This window comes from Cervus elaphus, chromosome 11 (genome assembly GCF_910594005.1).
Source record: "Cervus elaphus chromosome 11, mCerEla1.1, whole genome shotgun sequence".
NCBI lineage: Eukaryota > Metazoa > Chordata > Mammalia > Artiodactyla > Cervidae > Cervus > Cervus elaphus.
In genome coordinates, this window is record NC_057825.1 from 35,128,105 (window position 1) to 35,146,601 (window position 18,497).

The 18,497-nt window shown below is 39.8% G+C and overlaps 1 protein-coding gene across 5 annotated transcripts in view; it reads left to right on the forward strand.

Moving 5' to 3' along the window:
* The first annotated feature begins 3,977 nt into the window (after positions 1–3,977).
* CLIP4 (CAP-Gly domain containing linker protein family member 4) overlaps positions 3,978–18,497 on the forward strand; it is a 60,148-nt gene continuing 45,628 nt past the window's right edge. Inside the window, exons 1-6 of one of the 5 annotated variants that reach the window (XM_043917492.1) lie at positions 5,369–5,586; positions 9,263–9,392; positions 10,713–10,860; positions 14,358–14,497; positions 15,637–15,730; positions 17,047–17,208. In XM_043917492.1, the coding sequence (XP_043773427.1) occupies positions 10,728–10,860; positions 14,358–14,497; positions 15,637–15,730; positions 17,047–17,208 (529 nt within the window). In that variant the 5' untranslated portion in view covers positions 5,369–5,586; positions 9,263–9,392; positions 10,713–10,727. Of the gene's footprint in view, positions 4,098–5,368; positions 5,587–9,262; positions 9,393–10,712; positions 10,861–14,164; positions 14,226–14,357; positions 14,498–15,636; positions 15,731–17,046; positions 17,209–18,497 lie in introns of those variants that run through there. The other 4 variants (XM_043917493.1, XM_043917490.1, XM_043917491.1 and 1 more) reach the window with 4 other exon arrangements.

Sequence of the window (18,497 nt, forward strand, 5' to 3'; positions counted from 1 at the left end):
ACATTTCTTCCCAATTACTTTTCAGTGGCTTCACACTGGAAGCTTGAAATCATCAGGGGTGAGAGTATTTGTACCTTGGAAATTGGCAAACACTACAAATTAGGACTCTCCTTCAACTCCTATATATACCAGCAAACCAGTTTCTATCGGCAGTATCACACCATCTATCTATCTATTCTTTCATTACTAGTGAGTTTGAGCATCTCTTCTATGAGTGTTTGCCATTCTAGCTTCTCCTTCTGTGAATTCACCTATTTCTACCCTTTTTTTTACTTTTATGTTGGGTTCGCTGATGTCTTTTTATTGATTTGCAAAAGTTACTTACATATTTTAGATATGAATCCCTTGCTGCTTTTGAATATCTATTTTCTTCCAATTTGTCAGCTGTTAACTTTTTCCATGGTATTCTTCACTGAAGAGAAACCACGGGGATACAGTGAAATCTCCTAGTCTTTAGTTTGAAGGCTTGTGCTTTTGCAATCTTGTTTTATGAAGTAAATCCCTACCCCACATACATAAAGATTTTCTTCCACATTTCTCCTACTTTCTACCTACTTTTCAAATGTAGATCTTTAATTAACCTGGAGTTCAGTCTGAATATGGTAGACGTGGGGCATTCAACTCTATTTTTTCTTCTTAAATTAAGCTCATTTTCTCCAAACCATCTTCTAAATAACTTGCAAATTTTCTCATTAATTTGCAGTCCCACATTTATATATATTGAGGTCCCAGGATCTGTTTCTGAGTGTTCTATTTTGTGTGGCTGTTCTATTTGTTCTTGTACAAGTAGCACACTATTTTTATCTCTATGTGGTAATGACATAATATCTTCCAGGGTAGGTTTTCTCTCTTTGCTCTTGTTTTTCAAAATTGATTTGCTTTACTTAACATTTGATTTTTCTTTATTGAAGTTTTCTTTATTGAACTTTATTGAAGTTTCTTAAAATTTGAGTTCCTGTTGGAATGTTGGTTGGTATAACATTGGGTTTAGAGATTAAATGGACATTTTTTACACTGTAAAGTCATCCTATCCATAGTATGTCTTCATTTATTCAATCTCCTTTTATGTCCTTAAATAGAACTTAAAAATTTTCTCCATAAAGATCTTGTAAGTTGCTAGGTTAATTCTTAATATTATGCTTTAGAGTTTTATTGATATTGTGAATGGTCTCTTATGGTCTATTATATTTCCTGGGTGCTTACTGCTGAAGTAGAGGAAACATCTGATTTTTAGAAACTGATCTTGTATTTGGCAACCTTGTTACACTGGCCTATAACTTCTAATAGTTGATTCTGTTGCTTTTATATGCTGATGACCCTCTCCTCTGAGAACATGATAGGGATTTTAGGAGTTGCACATAGTGTTCTGATATTCTACATTTAACTACCTCTGTGTTAAATGTGTGTGTGTGTGTGTGTTAGTTGCTCAGTCGTGTCTGACTCTTTTGCAGTCCCATGGATGGCAGCCCACCAGGCTCCTCTATCCACGGAATTCTCCAGGCAAGAACACTGGAGTGGGTCGTCATTCCCTTCTCCAGGGGGTCTTCCTGACCCAGGGATCAAACCCATGTCTCACGTCTCCTGCATTGGCAGGTAGGTTCTTTACCACCAGTGCCACCTGGGGACTACCTCTGCTAGCTGGGCTCCAATCTGGCACCCGATTCTAATAGCTAGGTGTCTCTTGTTCACTTGCATTCTGGAAATGAGCCCTTGTCTTCCTCCCCTGTGAATCATATCTAACGCTGAGCCCATGTACAGGAAGTAACACTGTGTTCTTTTGATTTTTTTCCCCCACTCTTTTCTCATGGGCTGCAGTCCTGTTAGCCACTGAGCAGACCTTTCGGATGCTAATGTTCTGTTTGTCTACCCGAATTTCTCAAAGATCCCTGCTACTCATGCAGCATTCCTGTGTCCTGAATGCCCCCAAAGGACACCTGTGTAGATAATACAATACAGTGGATCAACACAGGCCTTCATGTTACACAGACTTGGGTTTGAATCCTATTTCTGTCTGAGGATACAGTGAATGAGTTCCACAGCCTCCTGGAGTCTGAGTCTTCATTGGTAAAGTGAAAAGAAGTAAGATCTGAAAGATAGAAATCAAACTGTGCTCATAATGAGCATAATGAGTCAATAATGCCCCTGTCTCCACACTGATGCTGACTACTGATTCTGGTCAGCTTCTGGGACTGAGGATTATTGCTATATTGTCCAAGAACCTTGTTGTGCCTTCAGATATAACTGAATCTCAGCAGCTGCAGCTGGACCATTTCCCCATGTGCTTTCCCACCCCTTTGATGGTTCACGTTCCAAATTCTGGCTCCATATCATTGCCCAGTCCAACTCTTGGTTTGAGAACTGTACAGCCCATAGGGTGTTCCAAGAAGCATGACTCCAATGAGTGCTTGCATCCTTGATCATGGGCTAGGGAGTAACTCTGGTTTTTTGAGTAAAGGCAACCAGGTGAGTGGGAGATTCTTTCTCTAGTGGCTTCGTATCCTTGGAATTTGCCAATGTACTAAACAGTGTTTGGGTGAGGCAGAAAAAGCCAGTTGCCTGGCTGGTTCTAACAGAGACTTTCATTATAGTGAGGAACAACCCAGCCAGCCACACCCTGTCACCCACTACGAGTGGTTTCTCAGAGGGATAATTTAAATCAGCAATAAGAGTGAACTGTATAGGTGGAAAGTATAGCAACTTTTGTTACACAGAGAACTTTATGAGTTTCTGTGGCTCACTGACAATAGGGTTTATTTCAGTTCAGTTCAGTCGCTCAGTCGTGTCTGACTCTTTGAGACCCCATGGACTGCAGCATGCCAGGCCTCCCTGTCCATCACCAACTCCTGGAGTTTGCTCAAACTCATGTCCATTAAGTCGGTGATGCCATCCAACCATCTCATCCTCTGTCTTCCCCTTCTCCTCCTGCCTTCAATCTTTCCCAGCATCAGGGTCTTTTCAAATGAGCCAGTTCTTTGCCTCAGGTGGCCAAAGTATTGGAGTTTCAGCTTCAACATCAGTCCTTCCAATGAATATTCAGGACCAATTTCCTTTAGGATGGACTGGTTGGATCTCCTTGCAGTCCAAGGGATTCTCAAGAGTCTTCTCCAACACCACAATTCAAAAGCATCAATTCTTCAGTGCTCAGCTTTCTTTATAGTCCAACTCTCACATCCATACATGACTACTGGAAAAACCATAGCCTTGACTAGATGGACCTTTGTTGGAAAAGTAATGTCTCTGCTTTTGAATATGCTGTCTAGGTTGGTCATAGCTTTTCTTCCAAGGAGCAAGTGTCTTTTAACTTCATGGCTGCAGTGATTTTGGAGGCCCACCCCCCAAATAAAGTCTTACTTATTTACAGTTCCTTAAAGTCAGCCACAGAGAAGGCAATGGCACCCCACTCCAATACTCTTGCCTAGAAAATCCCATGGACAGAGGAGCCTGGTAGGCTGCAGTCCATGGGGTCAGGAAGAGTCAGACATGACTGAGCAACTTCACTTTCACTTTTCACTTTTATGCATTGGAGAAGGAAATGGCAACCCACTCCAGTGTTCTTGCCTGGAGAATCCCAGGGATAGGGTCACACAGAGTCGGACACGACTGAAGTGACTTAGCAGTAGCAGTAGCAAAATCAGCCAAGGGCAGATTGCCTTCCTTCTTTCAACCAGTTAAACAGGTGGGTGGGGTCAGACAAGAACTGGGTGTGGTGAGAGCAGAGAGGAGCAGGAAACACCAAAGGGAGGAGGAAGCATCAGCGTTTCTTCGTTCTCCTGAGAGCGTGTGAGGTGCTGGACCTGCAGGGGCAGAGAGGCTGGCAGCCGACCAGGGACTGTGGGATGGCCATGGTGTTCACACATTGCATAAGCACTGTGAATTTTAGTTGACAGCATGCTCAACCTGATTCGACAATGTGATGTGACTGTGGCAAACAAGTACTTTCATATTTTGAGCTATGCTAATAGAAGCACAAGACCAAGAAAGAGGTGGCAGTCTCTCCTCTCTGCACTCAACAGGACATCCCATTCATTCCTGGGCATCACAAATAAGAGAGCTCTAGACAAGCTGGGGTGCACCATAAAGAGGCCCTTAAAATGCTGGTGAGTGGATGTTAACAGAGTCATATATGGAGCGGCCTAGGAGCACTAAGCATGCTTGTCTTGGATTCCTTGGAGTTAGGCATGATCTGAAGTCTAAAGGGGAGAAATGGAGCCCATTAAGGAGGAGATGCAGGAAACAGCATTTTAGCTCTCAAGGTAGGAAGAACTTTTCAACAAGGCTAATCAAAGGTAAAATACCTGCTTTCAAAGGAAGTGCATTCCTGCTTACTGGAGGTGCTCATCAACTATGGGTACTTGGTGGGAGGATAGTGTAAGGGGCACTTAAGCACCTTTTCTAGTGTCTGGAGCCAATTATTCTAACAGGAAAAGATGTTCTAGAGCGTCTGAGGACTTATCTCTGCTGTTGGTAGCTCTTGCCAGGCACTGTGTTTGGTGAACGTGGAAGTACAGTGTAGCAGTTGATGTATCAGATAAAGAAGGCCTCAGAGGGAATTGTTAGGATGTAACACTACTGGCTCAGGGTGACAGGCTTCAGGCACCGGGAAACATGTACTTATTTAGTCCCTTCATTAAGGGACTGTCAAATAACACCTTTCCTTTCACTGCATGGAGAACCAGGATGCCAGCATCCATCACCACTTTCTGGTTCTTAGAGGGGATGAAGAAGGGGACCAGGAGAGAAGTGGGTGAGAAGGGAGCAACGCAGCAGGGGAAATAAACTTCTGGGACGAATACTGGTGCATCCTCTGCTGCATCTACACTGCCATACTTGGGTGTAATTACTCCACTTGGGTATATAGCCTTGACTAGGCTTTTTACAGCAAGACCTGCAAGCAGGTAATTGACTAATGGTCCTATTCTGGGCCATATACGGAGTGATATGGGGGAGCCCCCAAAGGATAAGACGTGGTCCCTGCCCCTAAGTAGGGTGTTGGAGCACTTCTAGTCCAGGGATGCGAGACAGAATGCCGCCTGGTCAGATTGTTTTAGCTAAACGCGTTGATGGAGGAGCGTCCTTACAGCAGGCCACGCGCTGCTTCCCTAAGCATGGCCTAGGGCCAGGTGGGGTTCCGCAGACAGCCTGCCTCGTGTTGCGGTGGAAATATCCCAGTGGCGTATCACCCTCGCAAGGTTAACGCACGAAGCCCACCAGACCTTCCTGTCCTCGAACCCCAGCCCAGGTCTGCGGAGGGGCTGCGGGGGCGCAGACAGGAGGCGGCGAGCACCGGCGCGCGCTCCCTTACAGTCCCCGCTCCCCGGCGCGTGCGCGGGGCCGGGCCCGGGGCCTGCGCGCCGCCCGGGCGCCTGCACTGCGCGCGCGCACCGACCCCGCGTGGGGCCCGGCTCCGGCGCGCGCGACGCGGAGGCGGCAGGCGGGAGGGGCCGGACGAGGGAGGGGAGCGGCGCGGCGGGAGGCCCCGCGGCCGGCTACCGGAGACAGGCACCCGGGCGGAGAAGCGCGCCTCTTGGCCTTCTCTCCGCGCCCCTGCGTTCCCGTCGGCCGCCCGGAGAGGACCGGAGGAGGCAGGTGGGGCGGGAGCGCGCGGGGGCCCCGGGCTGGCGAGCGGGGGCCTGAGGGCCGGTTGGCGGTGCGGGGAGGGCGGCGCTGGGGCGCTGGGAGCCCCCTCCCACCCCCCGCAGGGTCGCCTGCAGTGGGCGTCAGTGTCGCCGGCTCCTGGAGGCCTGCCCGGGGCGGGGGCGGGGTTGGAGCGGCCCACGGGCGGGACGTGGGTGTCCGGTTTCCGTTTCTCACCGCCCGTTTAACTTCAGGATGAGATACCGCCAGGTGTGTGGGACGGGCCGGACCCTGCTGCGCCGCCCCAACCTTGACCGCCCGGCGCCCTTGGGAGAGCCTCTCGCGGGCAGTGATGCGCAGCGTGCTGTGCCCAGCCCTTCGTGGTTTTCCTGAGAGGGCCCTCTTCGCATCTCTCCTGCCACCCCTTTGCTCATTAAACTGTTCGAGAAACCTTTTGCCTGAGAGAATTCAAAGATAAATGACTAAGATAAATGACTCTGCCTCCAGTCATTAGCTGCCCCCAGATTCCTTAATTCTAAATCATGGGAAGTTGGGGGAAAACGCTCAGAGACTGCTCAACAGAGACGCGGGTTAGATCTCATCCTTGTGAGCTGGATTGATGGGTTTATAACGTCAGCTTTCTTTTGAATTACATGTCAGGTTGTTCATTAATCTAGAGACTATGTAGGCAATTTGGATTTTAACTCTGAGACAATGTTTTGATATGTATCAGAGGAGGATATTCTCATGGGATAATAACTTGCTGTATGTTCCCTGCTAGAGTGTGGTTCACATTGTAGCAATATCAGAGTGTAAATTGATGCCTTTTAAATATTTCAGTGAAGAAACACCTTCCTTCTTTGAAACATCTGCCAAATAATTTAATCGTACTTCACTTTCACATTGACACTTGTCTTTTATGTATCTTCTGCACAACTTAAAGTCGTCTAAATGGCAGAAGATCACGCAGTGAAGGACATGGAGCAATTGTGTAGAGAAAGCAGAGAATTGAAATTGGCAGAAGTCTGCATTTTTGTGATGCAAAGCCATCCTGGTTCCACCCTGTTTTGCTACAATAATTATGCATTTTAAAATACTTTCGTTAGTTATGGACAACCTGGGCTGAAAGAGTGAATCTTGAAATGGAATGAATATGTTTATTTCTGTTTTATAGAAGATTTGGCATATGGTATATTATTTATAGGATTTATTTCAGACGTTTCATATTTACCAGAAACAATCCCACCAGCAAGGCTTTTAAAAAATAATATTTATATGATGTTTTTTATGGCTTGTAACAACTCCAGGTTTGAAACATACTAGTGATCTTCATGTAATAGAATCAACTGAACTCTTTAGCCCTGTGTAAATCTGTGAACATCTGGTTACTTTTAGACTTGCTATTCCCTTGTTAATGATGTATAATTAGGTACCACCATGGGCTTGCTTAGTTTGTTAGCCTCTGTGGGTTTTTTTTTTTTTTTTTTTAAAATTTCAGGCATTTGTATATTTTCTCATCTGGAATTTGAGTCCACAGAATTTTCTATTCTGAGGAAAGTGTTCTTCTGCAGTGTTCAATACAGTAGCCACTAGCCACATGTGACTTTTGAGTCCTTGTATGGGGCTTGAGCAGTGGAGGAACTAAATGTTTAATTTGTATAGACACGTGGCTAATAGCTACCTGGTTGGGCACTCTAGTTTTAAATTATCCCCTTAGGAAGCCTTCACTGGCCCCCTTGAATCCAGCACTTATTTCAATTATATAATAATTTCAAATTTCTTGTAGGAATTCTGTTCTCAACTGTAATCTACTTGATGACATATCTCTTTTTTTTTAACCTTTGCTATGTCAGGCTAAGACTTAGTAAGAAATGCTTGATAAATATTTGTTGAATGACTACATGAACTTATTGAGGGCAGGTATCTTTCATGTTCTTGGTAAGGCCTGTTGTTGTTCAGTTGCTCAGTGGTGTCTGACTGCAACCCCATGGACTGCAGCACACCATACTTGCTCAGTGATTACATAGATTTCATGTAGATAACAAATAAATGGGTTCTTAGAAATATGCTTAAAATGCTTATTTTGTTAAGATTTTGTTTTTTCATATCTCATGAAAATAAACACTCATAACAGAATACTATATGAAAGTGAATGAAAGGGCTTCATGTTTCCAACTCATGTGGATGCAGCTTGGATTTCCTGATAGCTGAGTAACAACTCAAGGATGTGAGTTTGAGTAATATGCCCTTGAACTGTATTCCAAATAAATCTGAGGGCATCTCTTGGTCTCAGTGAGGTTCCTTAGTGAGGTCCTGATAGCCGTGGACCACTCTGAAGAAGTTAATGGGCAACTCCACTCACCACCGTTCAGTGTTAGGGCATTGACCAGGAATCTGAAAAAAAATCACCAAATATTAGAACCACGTTACAAGTTGCTTTTACTCGGAGCTGATTTGGGGTGATGGAATTCCTATATAAATCATAGTTTAGGGAATTTGATTCTTGTTATTGCATTTGCTACATACACAGTTAATTAGGGCCACTTTTTTTTTTTTTTTAATCTTAGGTTATTTTGCATACCCCATTATCACCAATTAGCCATAGTAGGATTTGAAATGAAAATATGTACTCAATCCAGCTCATCACAACTCTAGATTTGACCAAGATTCCTAGATCTTTAGATCCAGAAATCACTTTTAGGAAAGGATTCTAAAACTATACATAAGTTTGTAGAGATGTATAGTTTTCTTAAGTGGGATGAAAGGCAGAAGGTTAGGCTTTTCATGACAGAAAGGAAATGGGACCAGGGAAAAAAATGCAATGAAGACACAAAATACATGTTAAGAATGTTCACTACTTTGTTCAGGTAATATTGTAGCTTCTTTGGGTTTGAAATATATAACATGTAAAATAAAGTTGATTACATCTTGTTGAATGAATCATCTTTCCACCTTGAGTCTAGGATTTAAATATTTGTTAAATGTGTATATTTAATAAATAGTTATTAAATGTGTTTTTGAATGGGAAACCCTACTCTTTGAAAGGGAAGTTTTGAAAAGTGGCTTCCTCTTAACCAACTCAGGAAGAAAACCACTTAATCATTTTGTTGAAGAATTAAGAGTGTAAAAAAACATGGCTGAGTCCCAAAGTGTGACTGTAGTCAAAGATTAATCTTTCTAAAACAGCTTGAATTAAGACAATCTCCTTTTAAAAACTCAGTGATTTCCCACTGCTTACGGAATTAAATGGTTGGTATTTGATCAGGTATATAAAGCATTACTGAGGAGAGTCCTAAAAAACCATGACAGCCTTACCTCTTACTAGATGTGCCCAGTTCCAGCCTGCTGTTCCTTTGATGGGCTTCCCTTTTAAATTTCTGCCTACTCATCTTTCAAGACACTTCTCAAATGATGCTTTTTTCACTGCACCATTTCTCATTCTCAGGAGCTCCTACTGCAAACGTTCCTTGTACTGAGGTTATGGAATATATTTCACTCAGTTTTATCAACTATAGTTATTAGTACTATTTTATTCACCCTAGTAGATTATAAACTACCTAACAAGCATGGGCCATTATGTTGCTCATTTTTGTATTCTCTGAAACATCTAGAATAGTGTAGTGCCTTGTACAGATTAATATTAAACAGATTAATATTATTAAACTTTATTTCTGTTCCTTGGCTTCAGAGGACACTTCATACCTGGTATAGACTGTTTTCCCCAAATTTACTGCTAATTTGTAGAGGCCAGCAAGCAGAAATCCTGACTGACTTTGAATACAGGGAAGCTGCAGTATTGAAGGAGAGCTGTCCTTGTGGTAGGCGCTACTTTTTGGAAGTGTTAGTATTTGAGAAAGTTCACCATGCCGTATGGCAACAATTTTTCCCATTTGTGTGGCCAGGTTAATGTCAGAATGATTCAGAGTGTTGAGTGGTGAGACATTTTAGCATCCAAGAAACCTTGAGAGCCTTTAACATAGTAACACTGGATTAAGTTATTTAATATATAATATCCATGACCATGTAAACCTGTACCTTATGAGAAAAAAGAAATTGCCTTACTCTACCAGTTTCTGCTAGTATTTAGAAAACATATGATTCTAATTGGGAAGAAACCACTTATCTCAGAAAGGTGACTGCTTGGAATTTAACACATTGGAGCACACATTGAGTAGTATCTAGCCTAGCATTATCTGCTACACTATCAGTTAACCATCTTTACTTATTCTGTTCTTTCTACTGAAATAATCTATACTCATTTTTATTTAGCTTTGTAATATAGTTTTCTGCTTATATTTTAAATAGTTACAGATATTCATAATATTTCAGACTTCAAAGATTTGATGCAGAAGAAACTGGAAGGCTTTTAGCCTCATAGTTCAGGTTTACTAACATTTTCTCTTCATTCTGTGCCATCTCTGATATGTGGGTCAGGGTGCAGCTGCTGTCTAATTTGGAGCAAATTTATTCTGAGTGTTCATGTTTCCTGGGAAAAAGAGGTAATATAAGTGATGTGGTTTAAAGGCATGACCTTCCATCTTCTGCTGGATGGACTAAACAGATCCTCTACCTTGTTAAGAAGTGAAACAATCTAGAAATAAGCTTCTAGATTTAGATTTGTATGAGTGATGTGGTCAGTTTTCAATTAAGTTTTCTAGGATGTCAGAAAATAATGATGTTCTAAATTAGATTATTTTCATATGATGAGCAGATGGCATGAACCATTGGATGACACGATAGAAGCTGTCAGATCCTATGAGAAGTTTGAGATGCATCTACCAGGGATACTATCTCCTCACTTGTTACTGCAAGTAAAGAGACATCACCCATTTAGATTAGTTCAGCGTTTAAAAAATGTTTTTGCCTATTATTGGGAAATACATAGTAGTTTTTTATTCCTGAGCTTTGTCCAAAAAGATTACGTATGCTGTTGACCCTAAGAGACAGTGTGAAGCAATGTATATTCATTAACAGTGGTTTGCTAAAAGGAATTTTTCCCCCTCACTCTCTAAAGAGTGAGTTTGAAGGTTGACAATAGGTTAGATATTTTAAAAAATAGGCTATTTGTGATTGAAGGCAGTTTTTCTAAGTTGCATACAAATATAATAGATATGCTTTTTTGCTCTCTCTCATTAAAGGTGGCTTTCTAGAAGATGACCATAGAGGACCTTCCAGATTTTCCATTAGAAGGAAGTTCTTTGATTGGAAAATACCCATTTTTATTTCAAGGTTCTGATACACCAGTTATCTTTTCCATTTCTGCAGCACCAATGCCTTCAGACTGTGGTATGTTAAGTAGCTGCGTTTATTTTTCACGAGCTGGTAACTTGACTTCTGTTTTATACCTTTTTATATTCCTAATTTTTTCTAAAACCATTTATTGTGGTTTTCATAACATTGCTAAAGTTTTACTTTTTCAAAAATAACAGTTGCTTATTGCTTTTCCTGCCTTTTAAGCTAAACACTTTATTTCTGCTGTCAGCATTTTTACTATGTAAAAATGTTCATTTTAAGCACCACGGTGGATTCAGAGGATTTTATTTTTAAAATGCAATGGTGCTTAGACACCTAGCATCCTTCTGCTATTGATATATATATTTTGGTTAAATATATTGACTTGTTTAAAAAGCCATGTATGAAAAAAAAGAAAAAAGATGTAAAAACACTGTGAGGTAGCCTTCTTTAAGGGCCCTGTTATCTCTGAAATACTGGGATTCTAATTAACAAGCCAAGTAATCACTGCTGAAATGATCCAAATTTGGGTGACCATGTAACAAAAAGTAATGTGTTTTAATACACAAACAAGCCTGATTTGGATTCTGTTCAACTGTCTCCCATTGTAATTATCAATGTATACACAAATATAGTAAAAATAAAACCAGAAAAGCTCTGTACTTATGCAGAGAGGGTGAGATGTTTCCTGGGAATGTGGCTTGAGATTGATTCATATTTAAATTGTTTCATTAAATATTCTTTGTAAAATGTAAATTTAGTAGTATTCTAGTTTTTAATCTATTTAGACTTGTTTTCCTGCGGCTGCATTTTATCAGATAGGTGATAAAGGAATAAAAAAAAACTGGAAGGTAAACTTGATGGATATGTTACATTTCTAATTTAGATAGAGTTTTTCAAGTAAAATATTGGGTCACCATTTCAAATTGTCTTTGGAGGTAGAGATAATGCAGTTTTTAGATATTAGTGAAAATATAATGATTGGATTATGAATTTGTCTTTTTAGTCATATCTATTCTAATAACTACTCATCTCCAAGTATGCTATTTTTATATGTTCAGATTCTGTAGCAGCTTGCCTTATAGTCATCAAAGGTGTTACATAAAACCCGTGCCTAGATCTTGGGAGTTATTTTCAGTTTTTACAAAAACTGACTGGATTGATTTTCAGATATAAAAAAATGAGTTATGCAGGAAAAACCTTGAAAAGCATGTTGTACCTTGCTTATGGCACTTACCTTGTTCTATCTTGAGTCATAATTATCTTATTTCCTTTCCCAGGTTATAGCTCTTTGGATGGAGTAGAAATCACGTTTTGTTTTTGATTATCTCATTGGGCTAAGGTAGTCATTTGTTGATATTAGTTGCTCAGTCAGTGTTTGTTGAATAAATACATTGAAAGATGAAAATGGGTATTGATCCCTTTGTATAACCAAAATTAAACATTGTCTGAATTCTTAATAGGTCCTTAGAATCTGAATGGACCTGTAGTTCCGCTTTCCCTACTCATTTCCTAGTATAGAAATTCTGTTTCAGGATATCTGATAGGTAACCATTCAGCCACTTGGATATCTTCAGTAGTAGGAAACTAATAGTTTATTTCATTGCTAAAGTTTTAGTTGTGATCAAATTGTTTTTGTATATGGACTCAAAGTATCCCTTCTTAAAATATTGGCCAAATGGTTTCATATGTGTGTGGAGCAAACACTTTTTATATGATAACCTTCAAATATTTGAAGATAATTTGGATATTTTAAATTAGTCTGTACTTTAGGCTACACATTTCTGATTCCTTTACCAGTCCCTCATCATCAGGATTTCTAGACCCTTTTCACTCCAGTTGTTCTCTTTTTAGTATGCTAAAGTGTCCTCTTAAAACATGGCATTCAGAATTGTGTTTGTTGAGTAAGTATTTGTTGAGGGCCTGTTATGTGCTAGGTATTGTCCCAGGTGCTGGGGGATAGCACAGTGACCAAGAGTGACATTCTAGGAAGGAAAACAGACAATAAATGAACACATGAATAAACAAAATGTGAATTTTATAGGTTATAATGAATTCTGTGGAGAAAAGAAATGGACAGAGGATAATGGAGCAGAGTGGTTGTTAGGTGGGCTGGTCATCTGAAGAATCAGAAGCATCTGGTTGAGAGAAGAGCCTGGAGAGAAGTGTTCCAGGCAGAAGAATAGGAAATCAAAGACATGGAGCTGGGGGAAAAACTTTGGTGTATCCAGAGAAATAGTGGAAGGCCATTGTGGCTGAGAAGCAAAGTGGCTGAAGGGCAGAATGGCAGAAGATGAAATTGAGGAGGAAGGCAGGGGCCAGACCAGGCAGGATCATTTAGGCTTCAGAAAGGAGTTTGTATTTTTGTCTAAATGTAATGGGAATGTGATTTTGTCTGTCTCCTCCTACAAAGGAATCTTGGTGAAATTTTGATTGATTAGAATTGAAATTATTTTAAATAATAATTAAACTTTAAAGTTTAAATAATTTAACTTATGTATGCTGCTAAAATCTGTAAATTTTAGCTCAATAGTGAATTTTCTTGGGGAGGCAACATCATAGAGGGAAGACGATAGACTTTGGAGGCAGACCTGGTTTTCTGCCCCAGATTTGTCACTTGCTAGCTGTCTGAGTTTGAGCAAATATTAGTCTGAGCTTATCTATAAAATGAGACTAATACCTATCAGGTAAGGTGTTTGGTAAAGTGTAAGCACTCAGCAAATACTGCTTTTCTAATGCGTCTCTTCTTTAGATGCTTCTGAATTTTTAGAGTCCCTAGCTTTTTTTTCAAGATTAAATAATCTGATTTTCTTCTGTTCTCTTTTATTTTCTGGTCATAGGATAATCTGTTCTCTGAATCTTAAGGAAGTTTTAAGGAATTTAAAAATCATGTTTAATTTTGTCTAGTATTCCACATCTTTACTAATACATATTCCAAATAACCCAATCCCTTTGCCTCAATGCTTCCTTTCTGTATTATCACATATTACTTCCTTATTGTGTGTACATAGCAGTTCCCCACTGGCTTCTCAGTGGGTAAAAAGTAATGCCTGTTTACTATAGAAAATTAGGAAACTACAGAGAAGTAACAAGAATATTTAAAATCACACATCATTCTAGTACCACTGTTAGTATTCTGGCATATTTCTTTCTACTATGTATGCTTTAATCATGGATGTGAGTCTACTGTTCATGACATATTTATGTTTTGAGAGGTGAAAATACTGTAAACTTTGACAGATTTTCTGTGCTTTAGAGGAAGTTCTTGGACAGTTTAGGGTTTGAAATCAGTGCACTCAGATTTTTGTTTCATTTGTGATAAGACATGGTGCGATGTGTGGAAATCTCATTCTCACAGCCCTTCAGAAGTGCTTCATAATTTTTGGTGATCCTGACTTTGCTTTTGAGACTTGCTTAAGGTAAAATATTTCTAGCACCTAAAAGTATTTGTGTCATTTGAGTCCTGGTCTTGTTGTTTATTATTTTTAACATATGCTTTTGGAAATTTTAATAAATATAACTTAGGCCTTTTTTTTTTATTCTTTAAACAGAGTTTTCTTTCTTTGATCCTAATGATACATCATGCCAGGAAATTCTCTTTGATCCCAAAACTTCTGTATCAGAATTATTTGCCATTTTAAGACAGTGGGTTCCTCAGGTCCAGCAAAACATTGATGTTATTGGAAATGAGGTAAGGAGTTTTTACATCATAAGTCTTATGTTACTAGGATTGTTAATTGTAAAAGATTTTTTTCCCCATTGGAATGGATAGGTGGTGATAAAGGGGAAACCTTTTAAAGATGCTGATGCTTGTTCTTTGTATCTCTGTATTTTTCACCAAAGATGAATTAGTGCTGTATAGTCTTTCCTTCAGGCTTCCCAGGGTGGCTCAGTGGGTAAAGAATACACCTACAATGCAGGAGACATGGGTTCGATCCCTGTGTCGGGAAGATCCCCTGGAGGAGGGCATGGCAACCCACTCCAGTATTCTTGCCTGGAGAATCCCATGGACAGAGGAGACTGGCCGGCTACAGTCCATAGGGTCGCAAGAGAGTGGGACATGACTGAAATGACTGAGCATGCACACAGCACAGTCTTTCCGTCATTCCCCTGTGCTCCTCACTCCCTTACATCTGGAGTGCTGACATTTTGACTCTTGATGGGAGCAGGCATTTTTCATGTTTTCATACAAATTAATTTATACATTAAAAAATATTTTCATGAGGGAATTTGATTACCATCATGTTTATCTATACTTTGGGGTGACTTGATAAAGATCTAGACTTAAATATAATTTAAAAACTCTGAATTTTTTGCAAGAGGAGTAAAAGAATAATGTTGGGTTCCTTGACCAGTTCACTGTCATGTGTTAAGGAAGAGGGGCTTATACTTTTTCAAATACTGTTACTCCCATTCAAAAGGAAATTTGCTTGTCTTTTGAGAGGTTAAGGAACCTATTTTGAGTGACAAATTACTTGGGAATACTCTTTAAGAGTTTCCTTTGGTCTGGTGACAAGTTCAGTTTTCATTATTGTTATTGGGTGCAGACTTAAATTCATCCTTAAGAGAAGTCAGTTCTGTCTACTCATTTTGTGTGTGCACGCTTAGTTGCTAAGTCTTGTCCGACTCTTTGTGACCCCATGGACTGTAGCCCACCAGGCTCCTCTGTCTATGGGATTCTCCAGACAAGAATACTGGAATGGGTTGCCATTTCCTCCTCCAGGGTATGTTGAGAACTAGTTCAATAAGACTGACTATCCTGGTTCCTCAGTATTGATTTGAAATCAGTAGACTCTTATGTTGTAATCATATCTTCCTTGGTTTCCTCAGATTCTTAAGAGAGGTTGCAATGTGAATGACAGAGATGGATTGACAGATATGACTCTTTTGCATTATACATGCAAATCTGGAGCTCACGGTATTGGTAAGTATGTAGCGAGTCTGTTAATGGCTTGAGACATCTATGTTTGTGCTTGTATGTTTATGTCAACCAGAGTCCCTGCAAGGGCACCTAGGTGATGACGATAATATTCCCTGAATAGGCGAGGATTCAGTTAGGTCCTCCACACACCTTGTTCCTGCTCCTCCCTTTTCTTGAGGGAGTCTTTATAGTCTCCTGGTACCTCCCAACTTTTCTGGAACAGGTTTCATGCCTGCCTTCTTGCTAGATGAGAGTAACTAGTAACACCTAGAACCTTCCTGAGGGTTTACAGCAAGGTTTAACTTCCCTGGTGGCTCAGAGGGTAAAGTGTCTGCCTTCAATGCAGGAGACCTGGGTTCGATCCCTGGGTGGGGAAGATCCCCTGGAGAAGGAAATGGCAACCCACTCTAGTATTCTTGCTTGGAAAACCCCATGGATGGAGAAGCCTGGTGGGCTACAGTCCATAGAGTCACAAAGTCGGACACGACTGAGTGACTTTACTTCACTTTAACAGTCCATGCTTTTTTCCAGGCATCCCGCTCCCTACAGACCCTGGTCTTTATGTCTGTCTAAGGTCTGTTCCTACATACATATGTGCATAGTTTCCAAAATTGGTATTCTCCTGTGCTTTACCACTGCCTTTTAATGATAAATTGTGAATACCTCTCCCTGTTTCAATAGTCTGAGACAGTGCTTCTTAAACTATTGATGAGGAAGGACTCTCTTGTTATTTCTTTCTGCAGTCCATCATGGACTGATACTTTTGTAAAATAAAATAAAAATGACCTTGTAATAGAAAAATGAAATTAAAGCCATATAAAATACAAGCCCAAGTATTTTTCAAAAGTATGAAATTACAGTTCAATTAATATATTCAGAGGAAATGATTACACAGGGAAAAAGAGAAGCATTATCAAAAGTGCGAGTTACAGTTTGGGACTGGCAGTGGTCCCCAGAGTGCACCCTGAGTAGCAGGGGTCTGGTACACTGGTTTTAATGGCTCTATAGTATTCCATTATGTGGATGTCTCATAATTTATTTAGCCAGTGTCTTCTTATTGTACTTTTAGGTTGTTTCACAATTTTATTCATAATAAAAAGTGCTGTGATGAACATCTTTACAGCTATGTGTTTATCAATATCCTTGAGTATAATTATTTTGTTAGAAAGAATAAATTCCTTGTAAAAGTGACAGTTTTCGAGTTGTAAGTGTATATTCAGTGTGCTGTTTGCCTTGGCTTTTTAGATGAGGTAGTAGATGGCATCCATTGGAACTTAACATTTGTACTGAAGGAAAGTAATTTAGAAAACCTTCTCTAGGTGATGTTGATACAGCGGTAAAATTTGCAACTCAGCTTATTGATCTGGGAGCAGATGTTAGTTTGCGGAGTCGATGGACAAACATGAATGCCTTGCATTATGCTGCTTATTTTGATGTTCCTGAGCTTATAAGAGTGATTTTGAAGACATCTAAACCAAAAGGCAAGTACTACAAGATCACCACTGGATGTTATTAATTGAACATATTATTGATGGCAGAAAAATTATAACTCAAAGATGTTTTTACTTGTGATCCATCTTGTTCCATATGACTTCCAATCCCATTTTATTTTTCAGAAATAGTTTGAATTTTTTAAATTGAAGATTAGTTGTTATCCTTTCACAAAAGATTTAGTGCAGAGACATACAAAATAAAGTGTTGTCTCATTTTTTTATATCTCTGCACATTCCCCAGTATAACATGGATTTTATAAAGTGTAGTTGAATCTGTGTATAGTTCTTTTGTCTTATTTGGGTAGCCAGAAATTTAGGGCAATAAAACCTTCAGAGCTGAGCACTGAAATCATGAAGAATATTTGTTTTAGGTGGTATTCAGTTCTGAAATTCTGTGATTCCATTTAAGGATAGATTTTCATTTTTTTTCTTCTTGTCTTGATGGTGCTTGATGTCCCAAAATTGAACATCAGAATGTCTAAATTGAAGTCCTGGTTCGTGTCAGTGGGGCAGTTTTCTTTAGAGAAAAAAAATGACAACAAATGCAATAGTATTACTTTATGTTGAAGGTTGTATGCAGTATTTCCTCCACTTATAGAAGACTTGTTTTAGAGATTCAGTAGATAAATTTCCCAGAATGTTGTTTCTAACCTCTGCTTCATATAGTTGTCCAGCTCCTCTTTCCCTTTTTACGTTTTTACTTTTTGAATGATGTTAGGAAGAAAGCCTCTCTTGATAGTACAGTGTCTTTCATAACTCAGGACAGTGTTCTGAGTGTGTCTTGATTTGTTTGCAGTTGTGGGTAGGACATGTAAGGTGGTGAAGCGGTAGTTTGATTCAGGTAGGATTAGCAGAACCAGAGGTATATTAAACCCATGTTAAAAAAAACAGTCGAAATGGGATATCCAAATCTGGAGTATATCTTGTATCTATGTATAGCATCCTGATGATTTGTTGAAAATTCTTAAAATGTTCTTAGATTTGCAAGATTCTCATTCTTACTGTGAAATCCAAATTCTTCATAAAGTATTGTGAATGAATACAACATGTAGCATATGTTTAATTACACTTTAATTTATTCCAGGTTTGAGAAGTCTCCATTGTTTTACCTTCTTTTTTCTATGAAGAGGCAGATAGTAAATATTTTAGGCTTTGTGGACCACATGGTCCCTGTTGAAACTACTTGATTCTACAGAGTGGTGTGAAAGTAGCCACAGAGAATATATAAATGAATGCAAGTGGCTGTGTTCCAATAAAACTTTATTTATGAAAACATG